This window comes from Salvia miltiorrhiza, chromosome 3 (assembly GCF_028751815.1).
Source record: "Salvia miltiorrhiza cultivar Shanhuang (shh) chromosome 3, IMPLAD_Smil_shh, whole genome shotgun sequence".
NCBI classification, from domain to species: Eukaryota; Viridiplantae; Streptophyta; class Magnoliopsida; order Lamiales; family Lamiaceae; genus Salvia; species Salvia miltiorrhiza.
Window position 1 is genome coordinate 33,933,654 of NC_080389.1, and position 19,919 is coordinate 33,953,572.

General features: G+C 39.2%; 1 protein-coding gene across 1 annotated transcript; it reads left to right on the plus strand.

The window, feature by feature from the left end:
• The first annotated feature begins 2,546 nt into the window (after positions 1-2,546).
• On the plus strand, positions 2,547-4,390 carry LOC131018687 (uncharacterized). The gene is made up of 4 exons (XM_057947401.1): positions 2,547-2,901; positions 3,084-3,379; positions 3,563-3,726; positions 3,844-4,390. Exons 1-4 carry the CDS (start codon positions 2,547-2,549, stop codon positions 4,388-4,390), a joined length of 1,362 nt encoding a protein of 453 aa, XP_057803384.1.
• The last annotated feature ends 15,529 nt before the right edge of the window (positions 4,391-19,919 follow it).

The following is a 19,919-nucleotide window of genomic DNA, read 5'->3' on the forward strand; positions in this document are numbered from 1 at the left end:
GCATAAAGGATTAACACCACGGCATGCAAAGAACAATAATAAAAGAATTAAAATTCTTCGTGACCCATTCGTGGAATCCCAAAACTATTCTATTTTTAAAGAAAAAAAAATAATAAAACAAGCCCAAAACAAAATAAAACTTGGCCCGAACACATGGGCCCATCTACGAAAAAACTAGGGTTTGGGCCCCCTAGGGTTTGAAAACGCAGCTAGGGCTTGGAAAGCCTAGCCGCCGCCGCCCTTGGCAGCCTCCACCGCCGCATAGCAGCCACGCGGTGCACTGCCCAGCGCGCGGTCGGCAGCAGCCACCTCCCGGCAGCAGCTGCCTCCCGGCAGCAGCAGCAGGCGACCCTCGGCGCAGCAGCTTCCAGTGCGGCCTCCAGCGCGGGCGCAACAGCAGCAGCAGACTCCGGTGTGGACTGGACAGCAGCGGCAGTGCGCCGCCCGCTGGGCGCGCAGCGCGCAAAGCGCGCAGGCACTGCTCCGGGCGCGCACAGCCCCGTTGCCCGCCTCCTTCCCGCCCGTCTGATCCGCACGAGCAGCAGCAGCAAGGGCGCACGACGCCTGCCCAGGCGCGCGGCGCACAGCGCGCAAGCTATCGTGCGCGCGCGGCCCTCGGCGCCGGCAGCCTTGTTCGCTCCTTGCCCGACGCACCTCCGTTACTCCAAACACCGTTCTGTCGTTGTTGATTCGTCGCCGTCCTCATCTCGCTCCTCAGATTTTACAGATTACAACGGAAAAACAAATACAAATTGAAATTCTAATCTAACCACGGATTTTCTCGTGGTGAAAAACGATTACAACGTCAAAACGACGTATCCCACGAATCAACAGACCACGAAGAACAACAGCAGTAAAACAACGCACATTATTAATCGTACATAAATTAATAATAGAGCCAAAAAATTAATCCTGGGCTCTGATACCAATTGAAGGAATATTAAATTGAATTAACGTTCCACTTTGCCCGATGATCGTTTCTTGGTTATTATTAATTTACCATACAACGATTAATCCTAACAAGCTCCTATGAATTTAATAGCTGCACACAGGTGTTAGGATTTACTTACTTGTGAATCGGATGCACAGATGATTGATGATCGTATCGAACAACTCCAGTTCTGATCTTCTGGACTGTATCCCGCTCAAGTCTCACCGTTGGATGGACGACGAACTGTGAGAAATCCCAAGCTAAAGAACTCCCACGTTTCCTGCGCCTCTCTCAGTTCTCAAATACTGGATAATTATCAGTGTGTATTTCCTGAGAGCTGACAACTGTATTTAATAATACAGAAATAAGGAGGAGGCGCCAGATTTAGGTTATGGGGCGTTTTCTAGCTCTTTCTGGGCTAGGAGACTTTGGGCCAGTCCAGGGACCAAATACAAGGAATAAAGATGGGCCTCAAATAAATTAATTATCTATGGTCAGCCCAGACCATAATTAATTTATAAATATTAGTTCATTCCACTAGAGAACCAATATTGACTTACCCCTTTATTACCGGTGATGAGTCCGGGCTTGTATTTAGACTTATTAAATCCTCGTATTTAAAATATCCGACATCCATTAATTAATTAGAGCTCTGACAGCCTAAATTAATTAATCTCTTTGTAATCCTTAAGCAGTACCACTCAAAACTTATTATTGCGCCTGAACTTAATCAACCTGCAGGATTTAGCGCAATAAACATTATTGAGCTCCTTAAGGGGATGTCATTATCCTATACGGATACGAGTACCAATACAGATAATCAGATATCATATATTAACCGCTATCACCCAAGATACAGAGTACTCAAGTTACTATATAACTCTTGCTCATAGTAAGTCAAAGTGATAGACGAATCAATATATATATCTGACATCTTATTAGTATTAAGATCTTATAAGTCACTGAGATCTCTAATTCTTCACTTAAGTCAGATAGAAGAATATATCTCACTGTGGTCCTATCAATACGTATCACGTACCAGTATAGATAAGTAGTCAAGACAAACTACTTCCATCTATACCGCAACCTAAACCAATAACTTGTCCTAGAGTTATTTCGGTTGTGATCATATTATATCTCTTAAGGTTAATCCAATTATATGGTCTTCTGTGATCTACAACACACCATATAATCTACTTATATAGAGATAAAGAACATACATATGCAATCATGAACCCAATCAGATAGGAGATTAAATAGTGAAAACATGAATCATTGTATACAAGCATAAAAACGTTCTTGCTTTCAGTATACAAATCCAACACAAGAAAGCTGCTCAAGCTAGTTCGTCGGATTTTGAGGATAAGTTCGAAGCAAGGTTGGGGAAAATTGAGAAGATGCTCAGTACTGTGGTGGAGAAGGTTGCAACTGCTGGACAACCGACAGAGAAGCCATGTGGCGCATGTGGTAATCCAAGCCACACGAGCTTGCAATGCACAGGAGATGAGGAAGAGTATCAAGCCCATGCGAACTCTTTCCACAATTTTTACAGCTGCGACGCGCCACTGCCACCTTTGCCCAAACGGGACCCGTACACGAACAATCACAATGCACCATGGAGAAACCATCCCAATTTTCGTTGGAGAGATCCGGAGCAGAGGCAACAACAACAGCCACCAGCGATGCAACCGCCGCAGCAGCAAAACTACCGTCCTCCACATCAAAGGAGCAAGGCAAATCACTTGAGGAGATGATGGCGGATTTGATAGGCAACCAACAATTTTTGCAAGGTAATGTTCAACAGCTTCAACAATCTCAAGCCGAGCAGAAGGTGCAAATCGAGGGACTAACTCGTCAGATGTCTCAACTCGCCACATCCATGAATCAACTTAAAGGACATATTGGAGCCTTACCATCTCAAGTTCATGTGAATCCCAAGGAGAATGTCAACAAGATCACATTGAGGAGCGGTACAGAGTTGAACGGACCAATACCCCAGAACTCTCAAGATAGACCGCAGGCAGATTCAACAGTCAGAGGAATCGCCAGAGGAATCAACAGTCAGAGGAATCGCCAGAGGAATCAACAGTCAGAGCAGAGACGCGCTGCAGAGAAATGGATTCCCGCTCTGGCGACCTTCTCTTTTCTGCAGCGAACAGAGGTTCGACAGTTGAGCAGAAGGGCAAGGGAACAGCACTTGAGTCCACCGAGGAGGAGCAAACCAAGGTCTCCAAACCTTCGAGCCTACCTGATCCTAAGGTTGCAATATCAGTTCCCTTCCCAGGACGATTGGCGAAGAAGAAGCCGGAGGAGAAGCTCATCAATTTTGTGAAGATCTTCGGCAAACTTGAAGTGAATCTTCCCTTCCTTCAAGCATTGAAAATTCCTCCATTTGGGAAATTTTTGAAGGACTTCATCGCTGGAAAGTCTAAGAAATCTGGAAAAATTGTGATGGGCGAGAACGTGTCAGCAGTGATACGAAAAGAGTTGCCGCCCAAATGCAAGGATCCAGGTATGTTTTCTCTGCCATGTTACATCGGTGATACTAAGATTGAGCATGATATGTGTGATCTAGGAGCTTCTATTAATGTCATGCCTTTAGCTGTTTATAATAGTTTAAATGGTGTGAAGTTGGTAGATACTAAAGTTGTGATTCAATTAGCCGATGGATCATGTGTGCACCCTGAAGGTTTGCTTGAAAATGTCCTTGTGAAAGTGAATAATTTTGTTTATCCTGCTGATTTCTATGTGGTGAAAATGAGTGGTATGCAGTCGAAGGAGTCAGCTGGTGTTCTGTTAGGTCGTCATTTCTTAAGGACCACTAGGGCAGTCATTGATGTTTATAGTGGTACTATTTGTTTGGATTATCATGGAGAAAAGTTTACTTTCAACATTGATGATACCATGAAAAGTCCCCATGCTGTTAAAGCTGTTTGTGCCACTAATGTTACTGACCCTTTTGTCCAAGAACATCTTGAGACTAAATCTGTGCAGGACAAATTTCTTCATGTTGACTCGAAACTCGCAGGTTCTGGACATACGGACTGTTTGCCCAAACGGAAGCCACGCGACAGAAGTCTGCATTTTGATGTGGAACTACCCGACTTAAAAGATAAGTGTGTGGATGAGCTTCGTCTTGAAGCTTATGATGCTGCGATGTGGTATAAGGATCACACCAAGATGTGGCACGACAAGAACTTTCAAGGAAAGACATTTACAGTCGGCCAAAAGGTACTTTTGTTCCAGTCAAAGCTGCGGTTGATGACCGGAAAATTGAAGACGAAGTGGATTGGCCCCTTCGTGATACAGTCTGTTTGCCCAGACGGGGCGTTTGAGATTCGCAGTTTAGACACGGCTAAGATATTCACCGTGAACAGACAACGTTTGAAGCCGTACTATGATGCCTCTTCTTTGGTTCCAGCGGAGTCTGTTTCGCTGCTGCTTTCGGGCACGTTTTGAGCACTTGTGCAGTCGAGCTGGCGACTTTCAAATCTAGCGCTTGGTGGGAGGCAACCCACCGTTGGTTTGTTTTTAGTTTTTGTTTTTGTTGTTCTTGTTTTGTTTTTAGTTGGTGTTTTGTTCTTTGTCCTAAGTTCGGTTGCTATGCGGATACTATGATTCTGGAGGTGTTCATGTTTCTGCAGCTCTACGCAGCCCTGCCAGCGCCGCCACTCTCTCCTCTGCGTCGCCAGCGCCGCCACTCTCTCCTCTGCCCTGCCAGCGCCACCACTCTCTACTCTGCACAGACCGCACACTCCACTCTTCACCGCCTCTCACGATGCTTCAGTTTTTCATTGCCAATACTCAGGGACGTTTTCTAAACTCTCCTTATTTCTTCTATGCCCTGAGGACATGGCATGCTCTAAGTGTGGGGAGGGGGGGTGTTTTGTTGTGCTTATATTTTCAAGTGGGCGAGATCAGTCTTTCTATGCTTAGTTTTGGTCTTTATCTCGTGCGAATTTTTATGCATCGGTGGAAGAAGAGATGGTTTTCGATGTGACTTTCGGGTATGTGAATGAATGGTAGTTATTCTTGTTTTACCTTCGATATATGTTTCTTGATTGTGCAAAGAATTATGAGTTTTATTGCAACATTTTTGTAAGTTAGTAAAACGTGATTTGTCGGGTAGATGCTAGAAGGAGTGTTGTCATTGTGATTGCCTACGATCGTATCTTATTTGTGAAAATGTTGGACGAATTGCCAACTTTGAAATTGCCAGCTCTGAAACATCTGGCCTGCTCTGGAAATGTGACAGCTCTGAGTCTCTGCTCCTCTAGTTCAACTATGAGCATGGGAAACCACGTGAAAAGACTTTGGATTACGTCCAAATGGTTTTATTTCATGGATTATGGCTCAACTGTCGAAAATCTTAAGCACAAAAAGTGTGAAAAATGGCGATATTGATTATAAAGGCGATCACATTAGGGAATTCACTTCTAGCGGAGAATTGGGTCTGATCGAATTACTTGCATTACTCTTTTGTTGCTTCTTAAACTTTGAGTTACTTGCATGATCGAGAAGATGTGTGCTTCTTAAAATCTTGAATTGACTTGTGAATGTTTGGATTGGGAATTAGCACTGTTGAAATCAATCTCTTCCTAGGATTCATATGAATTTTGCTTGAGGACAAGCAAAAGGCTAAGTGTGGGGGGGTTGATTTATGCTTAATTGTGCTAAATTTCGGGGTTTATATGAACTTTATTTTAAGAGAATCTTCTGGAAATTGGTGCGTTTTATGGCTTGCTTGATGCTTCGCAGGAGATTTAGGTTTTTAGATGGAAGAATACAATTTTGGAGATTTCGGGGCTAAAGATGGTGTTTTTAGCATAACTCTGTAGCCAGAGCAGAGCAGCATAGCTCTGTCGCCAAAGCCCGCGCTCCAGACTAGACCAGAGAAGTCAGCCGAAGCCCCGCGTCAGAGAAACCAATCTCCAGAGCAGCGAAATGGATAGCCAGAGCAGCGAAGTCAATCTCCAGAGCAGCGAAATGAATCTCCAGAGGAATCGAAAGTCAGAGTAGAGGAGAAAGGTGCCAGAGTAGAGGAAGCCCCGAACTGCAGAGGAATCACTAGTCAGAGAAATCACCAGTCATCGCAGCGAAGTCAGAGCAGAGAAATAAGGCAGAGCAGAGAAATCACCATTTCTCTGGCGCGACCCATTCCCCTGGCGATAGCCATTTCTCTGCCGAGGTCCGTTTCTCTGACGACAGCCGTTCCTCTGGCGAGAGCCGCAATTTCCGCCAGAGTGGAGATTACTTGCTGAGTACGCCAGCTGGAAGTTGCCTTATCTTGCACGATTTTATTGCCTTTAGAGTTCTACTTTGCATGGCAACTTCCATAGTGATCAAGAAGGACTTGAAATCTATAAATAGGGCTTAGTTTTCATCTTTCAGAGATATAATTCTTTGCCCTAATTTTCGTTTTTCCTGGAGATCATCTTTCCCTTGGCAGCCGCAAACTTTAGACTTAGAGTTATTAGTTTGACTTTGATTACGTTCATCCTTTTGCTTTAGTTTTTAGTGCAGACGATTTCTCTTTTCATTCCAGAGTGGTTATTTTATTTTCTTTGCAATTTAATTTATTCTCTTGTTCTATGTTTACTTTTATTTCTTTGCTTGTTCTTAATTTAAGCATGAGTAGCTAAACTTTTAATTCGGCGAGAATAATGAAACTCTAATTTAATGATCTGTGAGACCTAATTGAGCATAAAATTGATTCCTATTGATTTTGATTAATTCATAGGGTTTAAAGATAATTCTGATTTTATTTAAGCCTGATCAACTTAGATTAAATTGGATTACAGTCAATTAGCAGCTCCAATCCGTAATTGTTGGAATAGGGCTGATTAGTGACAAAACTACCATGTTCGTAGTAGGAATTAATTGGTATATTAATTATTACTATCGTATCTAGGATAATTGATATAAATGGGGTTCCTTCACCTTAATTTAGAATATTAAATCTAAGACTGGCGTATCCAGCTAGGTTATATTTTAATAAGGGAAATAGACAAGACTAGCGTATCTAGCTGTCTATCGACATAGTAAGTAGGAATTGGGGTATGTCAGTGCGTATCACGGTATCCTATAACTCGTTGGTTAATAGGGATTAATTGATTATTGCGTCGAGGATCAGAGATTAAATTAGTGTGGATTTATTTGAGCCGAATTACCTTTCTATTGATTTATTTCAAGAGTTATTTCTATTTGATTTGTTGCATTCTTAGTTTTAATTAATTCTTCTCAAAATTAAGGCGTGGTGGCATCACCGTTTTTTTATAGATTTAGGGATTTGAATGATTTTTAACTGCTCTCTGTGGGATCGACCCTGCTTACCATTATACTAATTTATTTTGGTAATTCCGCAGGAATTATTTGGTGGTTGGCGACGTCCACCAACAACCAAAAAATTCTTATTGTGAATTAAATTTAGGTTGTGAATTCACAATCAAAAAAATCCGGTTGTGAATTAAATTTTGATTGTGAATTCGACTGGTTGTGAATTCACAAACAAAAAATTCTGGTTGTGCATTCGATTGGTTGTGAATTGTGAATTCACAACCAAAAATTTTTGGTTACAACCAAAAATTTTTGGTTGTGAATTCACACTGGTTGTGAATTGCGGGATTTTTTAAAGGGGTGATGTAAAGTGGACATTTTTTTAATTTTTAATGTGAAGGGTATTTTGGTAACAGTGGACATTTTTTAAGTTTTTTATTTTAGTGAACATTTTTTATCTTTACAATATGAAAGTGGCCATTTTAAAAATCCACTCTTTAGTTATATGGTTAAGTAATTATTGTCGTAAGAAAAATAACTATTGATATGAATAAAGGTAATGTTTATAAAAAAAATTGAAATAAATGGGAAAAAAGAAAAAAATGTTGAAAAGAAAAAATTAAATGAAAAATAGAAAAAAATAAAGAAAACGTTTTTCCCAACTAATTATTATCATAAGAAAAGTAACCATTGATATGAAAAAATGCAATGATTCAAAAATATTATCACATAAATAAATAAAATGCAGAAAAAAAGAAAATAAAAATAAAAAATGACAAAGAAAAGAAAAGAAAATAATGCAAACAAATCACATAATATTATCGTAATAAAAAGTAATTATTTATACTGGATTTTGAAAATAGCCTATTTCTTTTAGTAAATTTTAAAATTGTCCACTAAGATAAAAACTTAAAACATTGGCCGCACTTACCATTTTACCCTTGCATATAAAAATTAAAACATTATCCTTCAACAAATTCGCGCATTTCACAACTAGTCGAATTCACAACAAGAATTTATTTTGGTTGTGAATTCAAGTGGTTGTGAACTTGAATTTTAAAGTTTGAATTCACTACTAAAAGCATTAGTTGTGAATTCACAACTAGAAATATTGTTAGTTGTGAATTCAAGTTTTAAAACTTGAATTCACAACTACGAATATTGTTAGTCGTGAATTCAAGCTTTAAAACTCAAATTCACGACTACTTGAATTCACAACTAGCAATAGAGTTGGTTGTGAATTCGATATTTGAAACTCGAATTCACAACTAACACTAGTAATTCAATCGTGAATTCATCAAATTGGTAATTCTAATTTTAAAACTCGAATCCACAACCAAAACAACTAGTTGTGAATTCGAGCTTTAAAACTCGAATTCACAACCAACACTAACGATACAATTGTGAATTCATCGAGTGGTTGTGAATTCATAGATTTGGTTGTAAATTCAAGAATATTAAATTGTAAATTCATAGATCTGATCGTGAATTCAAGAACATTAATCAATTATCCAAAAACATGTAAAGAGTTTTTTTTTTTTTTTAAATAATAAAAGATGATTCACAACTAGAAATATTGTTAATCGTGAATTCAAGTTTTAAAACTTGAATTCACAACTACGAAAATTGTTAGTCTTGAATTCAAATTTTAAAACTCAAATTCACGACTACTTGAATTCACAACTAGCAATAGAGTTGGTTGTGAATTCGAGATTTTAAACTCAAATTCACAACAAACACTAGCAATTCAGTTGTGAATTCATCAAACTGGTTGTGAATTCTAATTTTAAAACTTGAATTCACAGACAAAACAACTAGTTGTGAATTTGAGTTTTAAAACTCGAATTCACAACCAACACTAATGACTCAGTTGTGAATTCATCGAGTTGATTGTGAATTCAAGAATATAAGTTGTGAATTCATAGATCTGATTGTGAATTTAAGAATATATAAGTTGTGAATTCATAGATCTGGTTGTGAATTCAAGATCATTAAGTTGTGAATTCATAAATCTTTGCTAATAAAGGAATAATTAATTGACAACACACAAATTTTGTTACGAGGCTAATGTTGAGAACAAAGGCTGATTGCTTGCACTACACTACACTAATATACCCTTTATTTCAATACACTACAAAAAAACGCGTAATTACCGGCTAAAATTACCGGCGGCGATTTTGCCGTCGGTAATTAACGGTGGCACGGCGGCGGCATTCCAGGCGACCCGAGCTTTCGAAATTACCGGCCCGTTACCGACGGCAAACTTGCCGCCGTTAACTAGCGACGGCGACGCCGCCGGTAAGTTTCGAATATATAATAAAACATTAAATTAACACAATTACCGACGGCGTTTATGCCGTCGCTAGCTAGCGGCGGCACTTGCCGTCGGTAATGGCCAATATTAGGGCACGCGTAACCTCCTTTTTTCACTTTTGCGCAGAACAATCCCCCTACCCCCGCCGCTTCGCCCCTGCTGCTGCTGCCTGCTGCTTCCACCAGCCGACCACCGCCGCCGATCGCCGCCGTGCCCAGCCGCCCAGGTAACTCTCTCTCTCTCTCTCTATATATATATATATATATATATATAATTTTTAAATTTTGACTTATATTATTAATTTATTTTAGTTCGACGATTTCGTTTCGCCGCTTTCTTCACGACACCCGCCGGAAACCACCACCGTACGCTCTCTTGTTTAATTATTTATTTAATTATTTATGTATTTATATGTTAATTAAATAGATTTATTTGTTATATATAGTTTAATAATTAATTTATAATTGGCTTTGTTTATAAATAAATTATATGAAGCATTTAGCCGTCGGTAATCAACGCTTTTTTGTAGTGATATAGAAATAGCAAATACCAAAACACAAACAACTAAATGTAATGGTTGAAGAAAACACAGATACCACACAGTATTGGGTATCAAGCAAAAACATAATAGTAGGTACTAGTAGAATGTGATAGAAACGGAGACTGAAAAGCAAAATAGAAACAATATTATTTCTTATCGTCTTCCTCGTCCTCGCTCTCACTCCAGCAGCAGTGCAGAATGGACTTGGGAGATCCACAGCCAGCGGCGCTCGTGAAGTTGCAGTAGATGATAGACCGCCATCACTGAGCACCTCACATCTCCTCTCTGCACATCCATACTCCCCCAATTCTCTCAGATTTTTCGGCGAGCAGCGGCGGAGCTGCTGCCATCGCAACTTCCCCAAAATCTCTCTCCCATCTCTCTCTCAACACTCAGCTTTAGATCGAAAATTGCCGCCTCCAATTTTGATTCCTGGCATCGACAGTCACAGACCGCCACCGCCGTCGCTCCCCCTCACCTCTGAACAGTGGCGGCGCCTCCACTTCAAGCTCAACACCCCAGACCCCTAAGTCTCCCTCTTTCTTCCCCAACAGACCACAACATGATTTTTTTTTAATTTTTGAGGGAGGGATATTTCTAACTTTTTACACAAAACTGGCCATTTTTTAAAGTTTTTATTTCATAGGCCAAATTTTAAGTTTACTACTCCATATAAAACTAGCCAAATCTATATATTACCTCAATTATTTATACGAAGAAATATAATGTTTCAAAATTATTACATTTATTTATGATAAATGTTACTTTAGTTATTTGATGAAGTAATTATTGTAATAAGATAAAGCAATTATTGATATCAATAAAATTAGTGCTTATCTTTGCTCGTTAGAACTTGTACTTTTAGTTATTTAGTCAAAGTAAACATTGTCGTAAGAAAAAGTAACCATAGATATAATGAACGGTAATGTTTCAAAAATATTACATTTCTTCACAATAATATTTATTTTTATTCATAAGAATTTTAACTTTTAGTTATTTGCTCAAGTAATTATTTTTGTAAGCAAAAGTAATTATTGACATAAAGAAAAGTAATAACAATAGTATTGCGAGGTGCGTGTGCTTGTTGTTTTGAGTTAATAATATTAAGATTGAGTGTTTGGTTGAGCTTATAAGCTCTTTGAAACAACTTATAAGCTTGTTAGGAGTTTATATGCTCCTTCAAAATGTTTGGCAAAATAAGCTTTTAAAGAGCTTATAAGCTGTTAGCGCTCATTTTACTAAAATAACTCAATTGATAATTTTTATTTTCATCATATATCATTCTAATTTTATTTTTATTCGATTTTTTCTCTCTAACAAAATTTTTCTCTTACTAACTAAAAATTTTCTATCTTATAAGCTTAATTACACAAACACTTTTTAACAACTTATAAGTTATCAAGAAACTACATCTTATAAGCTCTTGAAACATCTTAAAAGTTTCAAGAACTTATAAGCTATTTAAAATAAGCTTAGCCAAACATCCTCTAATACACGTATTTGTATTTGTGTTGGGAACCTTGTGGAATATCCTAATCCTTGTTTTGATGATACCAAAATTCATAGGTCTTAATTGTAATAGACTAGAACAGTTTTTGAACTCAAGTGTTAGAGTTCGTTTCTAGTTTAGTATGCGGTTCGGAAGACTGAAGACTGAAGACTGAAGGACGAAGGACTGAAGACTGAAGACTGAAGATACCAACTGAAGTATCAGTTGAAGAATCAGTTTGGAACTGATTACTTAATGCGTGCCACAGACTGATACTAAAGTCAAGTATCAGTTGATCAGTCTTCCTCGGACTGATCTTCCAACGTTCAAAGGAAGCCACGTACTCACAAGAGTACAGTTGCATTAAATGCAGAGATCTCAGGATCTTATCTCTGCAGAGGTCATTCCTATTTGGTTGTTACTTTATCAGAGACGTCACATCTCCTGTCCTTCAAGAGAGCCGTTTCCACCAGACAAGGAACCTCGAAGACTGAAGCCTCAGCCCAAATTCGAATTGCTCTCCAACGGAAGAAATCTTGAGGACGTTCTACGCCAACGGATCTATTCAAGAGTTCTCCTAGAAATAGCGCTCGAGGATCAACTTCAATCTTCACCGATTCAACGACATAAGCTGAAGCTCTGCCGAAATTGCTACTCAGCCTAAAGCTTAATCTCCCCAAAGCTTGAATCGAAGAAGAGAATTCCAAAGCCAAAATCAGTCACTGCTGATTACATACATTCCCTTAGACCTGAGGCAAAACCTCTGTTTACCTAGAAGCCAAGGTCAAACTTGCTACAAAGAACTTGTTCTTTGCAGTATAGTTGTACTCGTTCAAACCTCATTTCTAAAAGAAAGATTTGAGTGTTTTGAGTGATTCGGAGGTCAGAAGGGTTTTCTGTCTCTGAGAGTCTTAGCGCGGGTTGTGCTAAGCAAGAGAAATCCGACGCGAGTGAAGCGTGGGTACTGAAGAAGGGTTTTCTTCAGTAGTACGGTTGTGTGCACCCGGCAAGCACATGGTTTGGTTTGCAGTGCACCTATTAATTAAGCACTTGCGAAGTGGATTGTTGGTCTGATCAACCGACCGTGGATGTAGGAAAGGGTTTTTCCGAACCACGTAAAAGTCTCTGTGTTGTTTACAGCTTTCAGTTTTACATTCCTACTTGTGTTGTTTCAATTGATAAACTGAATACTGATTAACTGCAAAGAGAAACCTAAGATCAACAACGTGCTCAACCGAGGCTATTGCGAAACTAAGTTTAATTTTCGCTGCGTATGATATCAGTCTGACTGATCTATCTTTTGTTAGTCAGGAAGAGTGTTATCATCTCTGTTTTAGCAAACTCGACTGAAGCCCATAAGTGCATCAGTTAAGTTCCAGTAACTTAACTGATAACTCCTTACTGAAGAGCGTTCAGTATCAGTCGTCAACCTGTTTGGTCAAAACTGTTTTCAGTCAACAGGTGTCTTTGCTTGCGTGCAAAGTTTCGTTTAGATCTCTATCTTGAGATCCCTCTGATTGAGGATTTTGTAAAAATAGCCCATAGGTGTATTCCCCCCCCATACACCTATTCGAGACCCCCCGGGACCTAACAATCGGTATCAGAGCAGGTTGTTCGTAAGAACACTCTATGTCTGATTAGGTTCTGATTGAACTAGATCCTTTTTCTCAAGGGTCTCGAAAAAGTTTTCTCTTTCTTTCTGTGCTTGCTGTTTGTTCTATCTGTTGTTATCTGTTCTCTCTTTTTTGATGGAGACTAACCACAACAGATTATCTTCTCTACCTATGTTTAGTATTGAAAAATACGATACATGGAAGTTTCGGCTTGAAAGCTTCCTCACCGCCCAACATTGCCGAATGTGGAAAGTCATCACCAAAGGACCAATCATCATCACCGAAACCGTCAAACGGATCCCTGTTGATCCACATCAGGATCCTTACGATGAGGTCCGGCCAAAGCAAAATGCAGACTTCACCACCGAAGAAAGAAAGCAAGATGAGCTAGACAACCTCGCCAAAAGTATCATCTCAGGCACCGTTCCCGACAAGCATGTCATGAAGATCATCAAGTGCGGAACTGCAAAGGAGATGTGGGACATTCTTGAAAGAATGTGCGTAGGTTCCGAGGAAATCAAGGAGAATAAGCTATCCATAGCTTGCCAGAAGTTTGACTCCTTCCTCATGCTCAAGAATGAATCTGTCGAAGAAATGGAACTTAGATTCAATCAAATCTTGAATGAAGTTCAATCCATTTCTAAAGACAAATACACTCAACGAGAAATCAACCTGAAGATTCTTCGAGCACTGCCACGAGGAGAATGGCAGATCTACTCAGTCGCTCATCAACATAAGCCAGGATTCAGTCAGCTCCCGACAAACAAGCTTTTCTCTGACCTCATGGCGAATGAGTTCGACCTTCAGAGAAATCTTGGAATCAAGAAGGCTGGAGGATCAGACGAAGATGGTCCATCAACCTCAAGAGGAGCAGCACTGAAAGCTTCAGCAAGAGAAGGCAAGAAGAAAATCAAGGAACCAACGGAACTCAACCCTGAGGACTTCTTCAGTCAATATGCTTTGTTGACTGAAAGATTCAACAAAATGGAGTCCAAGTTCCGGAAGTACAGAAGGTTCCACAAGCAGCACTTCAAAGGAAAGGAAATAGAAAGCAACTCCAGACATTCCACTGATCGAAGCGAAGAAAGGAAGTCAGCCGCTTACGACATCAAAGACATGGAATGCTTTAGATGCAGAAAGAAAGGGCACTTTCGAAATGAATGCCCTGAACTGACTCAATCTGAGCGCAAAGAGCTGAAAGCCAAGAAAGATCGCAGCTTCTCAAGGAAGAAAGCGATGGTTGCTGACGATGCTGATTCTTCCAAAGACACATCAGAATCATCCGACTTCGACAGCACCAGCTCAGACGATGAGAGCCAAGCCCTGATGGCCAATGAATCTGAAAGCGTGGCTGACAACAGCTACGACAATGGAATGAATGGCTCAGAGGTAATCTCTCATTCTAAAACTCCTTATACTGATAATTTCCTGATGCTTTCAGGAGACCTCTCAGAATCAGGAGAAAGCTCATCCAATGAAACTGACGAGTTTGATCACCTCATGACTGATCACTGTCAGTTGAGGAAAATGTTAGAAGATCTCCTCAAGCAGAATCAGAAAATGGACAAGGAGATCAATGATGAACGAGCTAGGAATCAGACAATCATCTACTTTCCGGATGAAACTTGTCTTGATCAGCTAATCATGGAGAACAGTCGACTGGAAGAAAAGCTCAGAATCTCCAACTTGGAACGTGATAGAATATCTCATGAGATCAAGAGGCTCAATCACAAGCTGGAAGAAACAGTCAAAAACTGCATGATGCAGTCACCCATGATGAGCAACTTTCCATCAAAAGGCCTTGTTAAAAGTATTGGAGGAAAGGTTGCAGCTGACAAAGGAAAGAATATCATGATCATCTCAAAGGACGATACTTCTGAAATCACAACATCAGAAGAATCAAGAGATCATGATATAGATGAAGTTCGCAAACGCAAACTGATGGCAAGATCAAATATTCCACCTCCACGAAGCTACAGACGAGCAAAGGAGGCCCCCAACTAGATCATCCTACTGAGAAGACTGGAAAGCAGATTTCAGTCAAGGATCGGGGAAGGAACATCAGGAATCAAGAAGAATCTTCCTCACCAGTCCAGGGGGAAGAAAGGCCACATCAGTCAGAGACTGACATCAGTTCAATTTCAGAAAGAACAACATCCATGGAGACAAATAATGTTGAGTCCAGTCGAGCCAAGCAACATCCATGACGACAAGCAACTGGACATCAAACGACTCATGTTCCACGACATCAGTCAAGTCTCCATCAGTCTGGAAAGACTCGAGTATCTCAAGGAAGATACTTCGCTGAGCAAAGAAGACCTCAACCACTGTAACACCCCGTACTTTTCCTTATGTTGGGAGATAGTGTTTTAACACTATTGAGAATACTGAGATGTCGAGATGCGAGATTTTTTTTTATGACCAGATAAGACAGATTTTCTTTTAAATAGACTTATGAGTGGACAAACCAATGATGGAGTTAGAGTGATGATATTTGAGAAACGAGTCGAGTTAGAGATGCTGATTGAATTGAGTTGAGATTTTATTTTACTTCCGACTACCGGGAATAGAATTACCGGATACCGAGTTATCAGAGATTGACTGTCCTATTAAGAAAATAGGAATAATGAGTTTGACATAGAGTCGAGGAAGAGAGAGAGAACCCTTGATGATATAACACCCCGTATTTTGGTTACCTTGAAATAGCATCGAAATACTATTGAGAACCTTGAGAGTTAAAGACTAGCTTACAAAAATCGAGAGGAAGTTATCGATGGATGGTAATATGAGTAAAATAGAGATGTTGATAGAATTGAGAATGATGTTAGAATTGAGATAGAGATGTTAATTGATTTTTGAGTTGAGATGAAAGACGAGAGATAGAGTCGAGATAGTGATTGAGAGTCACTATAAAGAGGATTAAGCTAGAGTGACGATTAGATTAATGACGAGTGATGATCTGTCTTTAATGTGATAACTTTGTGAGCTTTTTGATTGACGTTATGTGATTTACTTGATACGTGTGCGCTTATATTTGAGTCATTGTGATTTTTGAATAATAGCATATATGATTTTTACCACCACACATTCCTACACTCACTCCCATTATTTTAATCTTTCTTACATGTGGGATTAGACAAGTGGCCAAGTGGGGAGACAAAGTACTATTTGGGCATTAAATGTGTTTAGCTTAGAGAGTAAGATTGGAGATTAAAACAAAAGACCTTTTCTCTCTCCTTCCTTCACTCTCATGTTCGGCCCTTCACCTTCTTCTCTCTCCCTCACGCCATTCTTTCTCTCCTCTATTGGAGACCAAGCTCAAGCTTCTCAAGACATATCTATGGTGCAATCCTCCACTAAATCTAGTCCTTAAACACTTTCTACTCTTGATTCAAGAAGATTAGTGGAGTTTAATGCTTGAAGAATAGAGAGAAGATTTCCTTTTCTTGAAACTACTTGAGTAAGTGTTTTAATCTTTTGGATCTAGACTTTATTGTGAGATATATGTGTATAGAAGGATGATTGAAGCATGAGAAACTCCCCCTCCACCTTTTTCTTCTTCATTTTCGAAAATTAGGGTTCATGCCCTTTAAAAATCTTTCTGGTTCTTTTCTTAAATTGGGGTGAGAAGTATGTTATATGTGATGATTTGAGGAGATTAAGGTGTGTTTTGCAAAGCTTAGTCTTGAGACATGATTTTTACAAAATTCAGTTTAATATATATAAATTTGGAAAATCCTTGAGGTTATGTCTTGAATGATGATTTGATGATGAGCATGAATATATGAAAGGATTAACGTGATGTTTGATGAATGTAGTGTTTAAATGAGTTTTTGAGTTGGCTATGATGTTGAGTGATAGTATTTTTGATGTTTGGAAGCGTTTGATGAACTTTGGGAATGAAAAAGTTGATGAATTTTCGAGTTTGCTCCTGTCTGCACTGTTCTGTCTTGAGTCTTGAGTCTGAAAGAGAGTTCGCCATTCCTCTGCTCTGATATATTGATTCCTCTGACGAGTGATTCCTCTGATATATTGAATCCTCTGAGGAGTGATTCCTCTGACTATTGATTCCTCTGACGAGTGATTCATCTGACTATTGATTCATCTGACGAGTGATTCCTCTGACTAGTGATTTCTCTGCTCTGATATGTTGATTTCTCTGGCTTCCCATTTCTCTGCTCTGACCGAGAATTCATTTCTCTGCTCTGGTCACCGAGTTTAACTTAGGTTTGTTTGCTTGAGAATTGTGAAGTCATTTTGCAACCCTTTTGTACCTACTGTTTGGTGAGTTCTTGTTACCCAAACATCATGAAAATTTTATGAGAAGTATACATGAGAGTCTTGAGCACATTGGTAACTTTCCAAGCCTTTTCGGCAATGGTTACTATTTTTCAAAATTTCGCAACTTTCAACTACTCAAAACTGCCAATATGGTAGGCTGTAGGAGAACAGTCATATCTCCTAAATTACTTGGAGTTTTTCATCCTACTTCTTTTTGAATAAAACTAGACTCAAAGAGGTTTCAAATGGTATAGACTCCGACCCCAGTAGAGCTCTGTACTGAGTCTGGTGAGGTTTTGAAGTCGAGTCAGTGCTGAATGGAGTTTGTTTGTGATTTATGTGTGTATGAGTTGTATGCTTATGTGTTTGTACATGCCTATGTGCTTGTTTGCTTTGAGTATGGTCCGAGTTGAGAGTTAAATCAAGAGTAAGACGTGTGAATCCTTAGAAGTTGAGTATACCTAGGGAATTAGTTTTATTGGGTAAATAGACGTGGAGTGAGAAGTTATCGTTGAGACGAGATTGGATTTTAGTAATGAGTTATAACTAAGGTTTGTTTTATCACATGAACCTTCATGATGATGTTGATGATTCATGAAGACCCGAGCGAGACGAAGAAGCTAGTCACCTATTCCTATCCGAGCTTAAGCGAAGGACTACAGGTGGGCAATATTTTGAGTATACGTTTATCGTATGAGCTTTCTAAAATGTTTGATGATGATATTTATGAGTTTATCAAATATTGAGTTAAATGATGTTTGAGAACTGTTTGACTTGCCAATTTTTGATGTTGAGCTTGTATGTTACCCTCTACTGATGAGATGAGACGAATTCGGATCCTGCTACAAGCGGGGTTGTGTACACAGAGGTGACTGTGAGCCGTCTTCGGGTCGGCCGGTCACGGTGCTTGAGAAGGAGGCCTACTTCTCAGTACCTTAATTATGATGATGAGTTGTAGATGCGGTACATACATGTCGATTACTTTGTCTACAGACACTTAATTATGATGTTGATTATTAAAACTGCATGCACAGATTCATTTATGCTAACTTATTTCTGTGTATTGCTGATGATGTGGCAAGCTTCAAACATATAGCTCTAAGAGCGACTTTCATGTTTTTCGGCGTTTGCCCACTGAGTATTATATACTCACGCCCAGCATATATTTCTAAATGTGCAGGCTAAGCAATGGAGCGAGATTGGACTGGTGCTGGTGGGGATTGTTTCATTGATGATGTTCTTTGCTGCTTTCCTTTGATGTTAGAGTCATAAGGATGATATACTTTGCTTTCCTTCTGATATTGATAAAACCTTAGTGAGATGACACTTTATTCCTTCCTAATCAAGTAATATACTCGCGGTTATATGTCTTCATACATATAATTGTTACGCCTTTTGCTGTGATACTCTTGATATTATGCTTCCTTATGGAAAATAAGTTGTACCTACTTTGCTTTTCTTCTTGAAATTCCTGATATTTAAGAAGTTATAACGATGTTGACGTATATATACCCTTGAGCCGAATTATAATGCTTTTCCTTAGTATGTTTTGATGTGAGCTTCCGCCCGATGTTCAGTTTAGTTTTATTGTTCTTTATTCATTTATTTTAGTCGTATCGATACTCGTACCCCGCTATCACTAGCGTTGGGAATCGGGCTGCGACATAGTGGTATCAGAGCAGGTCGTCTGCTCTGAGTTAATTGCTTGATTGAGTTGAACCTTTGATTGCTTCTACTCTTTTTAGATTGAGTACTAGTCTAATTTGAATTCTTAGGCTAGTTTGAGAGAGAGTCATGTTGAAACGAAACCCCTGTTGGATTTGTATACTGAAAGCAAGAACGTTTTATGCTTTGTATACAATGTTTCCTAAGTTCACTATCTAATCTCCTATCTGATTGTGTTCATGATTGCATATGTATGTTCTTTATCTCTATATAAGTAGATTATATGGTGTGTTGTAGATCACAGAAGACCATATAATTGGAATAACCTTAAGAGATATAATATGATCACAGCCGAAATAACTATAGGACAAGTTATTGGTTTAGGCTGCAGTATAGATGGAAGTAGTTTGTCTTGGCTACTTGTCTATACTGGTACGTCATTACGTATTGATAGGACCACAGTTTGAGATGTATTCTTCTATCTGACTTAAGTGAAGATTCAAGATCTCGGTGACTTTTAAATCTTAATACTAATAAGTATTCAGATATATATATATTAATTCGTATATCACTTTGACTTACTATGGGTGAAAGTTATATACTAACTCGAGTACTATGTATCTTGGGTGATAGCGGTTAATATATGATATTTGATTATCTGTATTAGTACCCGTATCCGGTATAGGATAATGACATCCCCTTAAGGAGCTCAATAAGGTTTATTACGCTAAACCCTGCAGGTTGATTAAGTTCAGGCGTAACAATAAAGTTTGAGTGGTACTGCTTAAGGAATTATTAAGAGATTAATT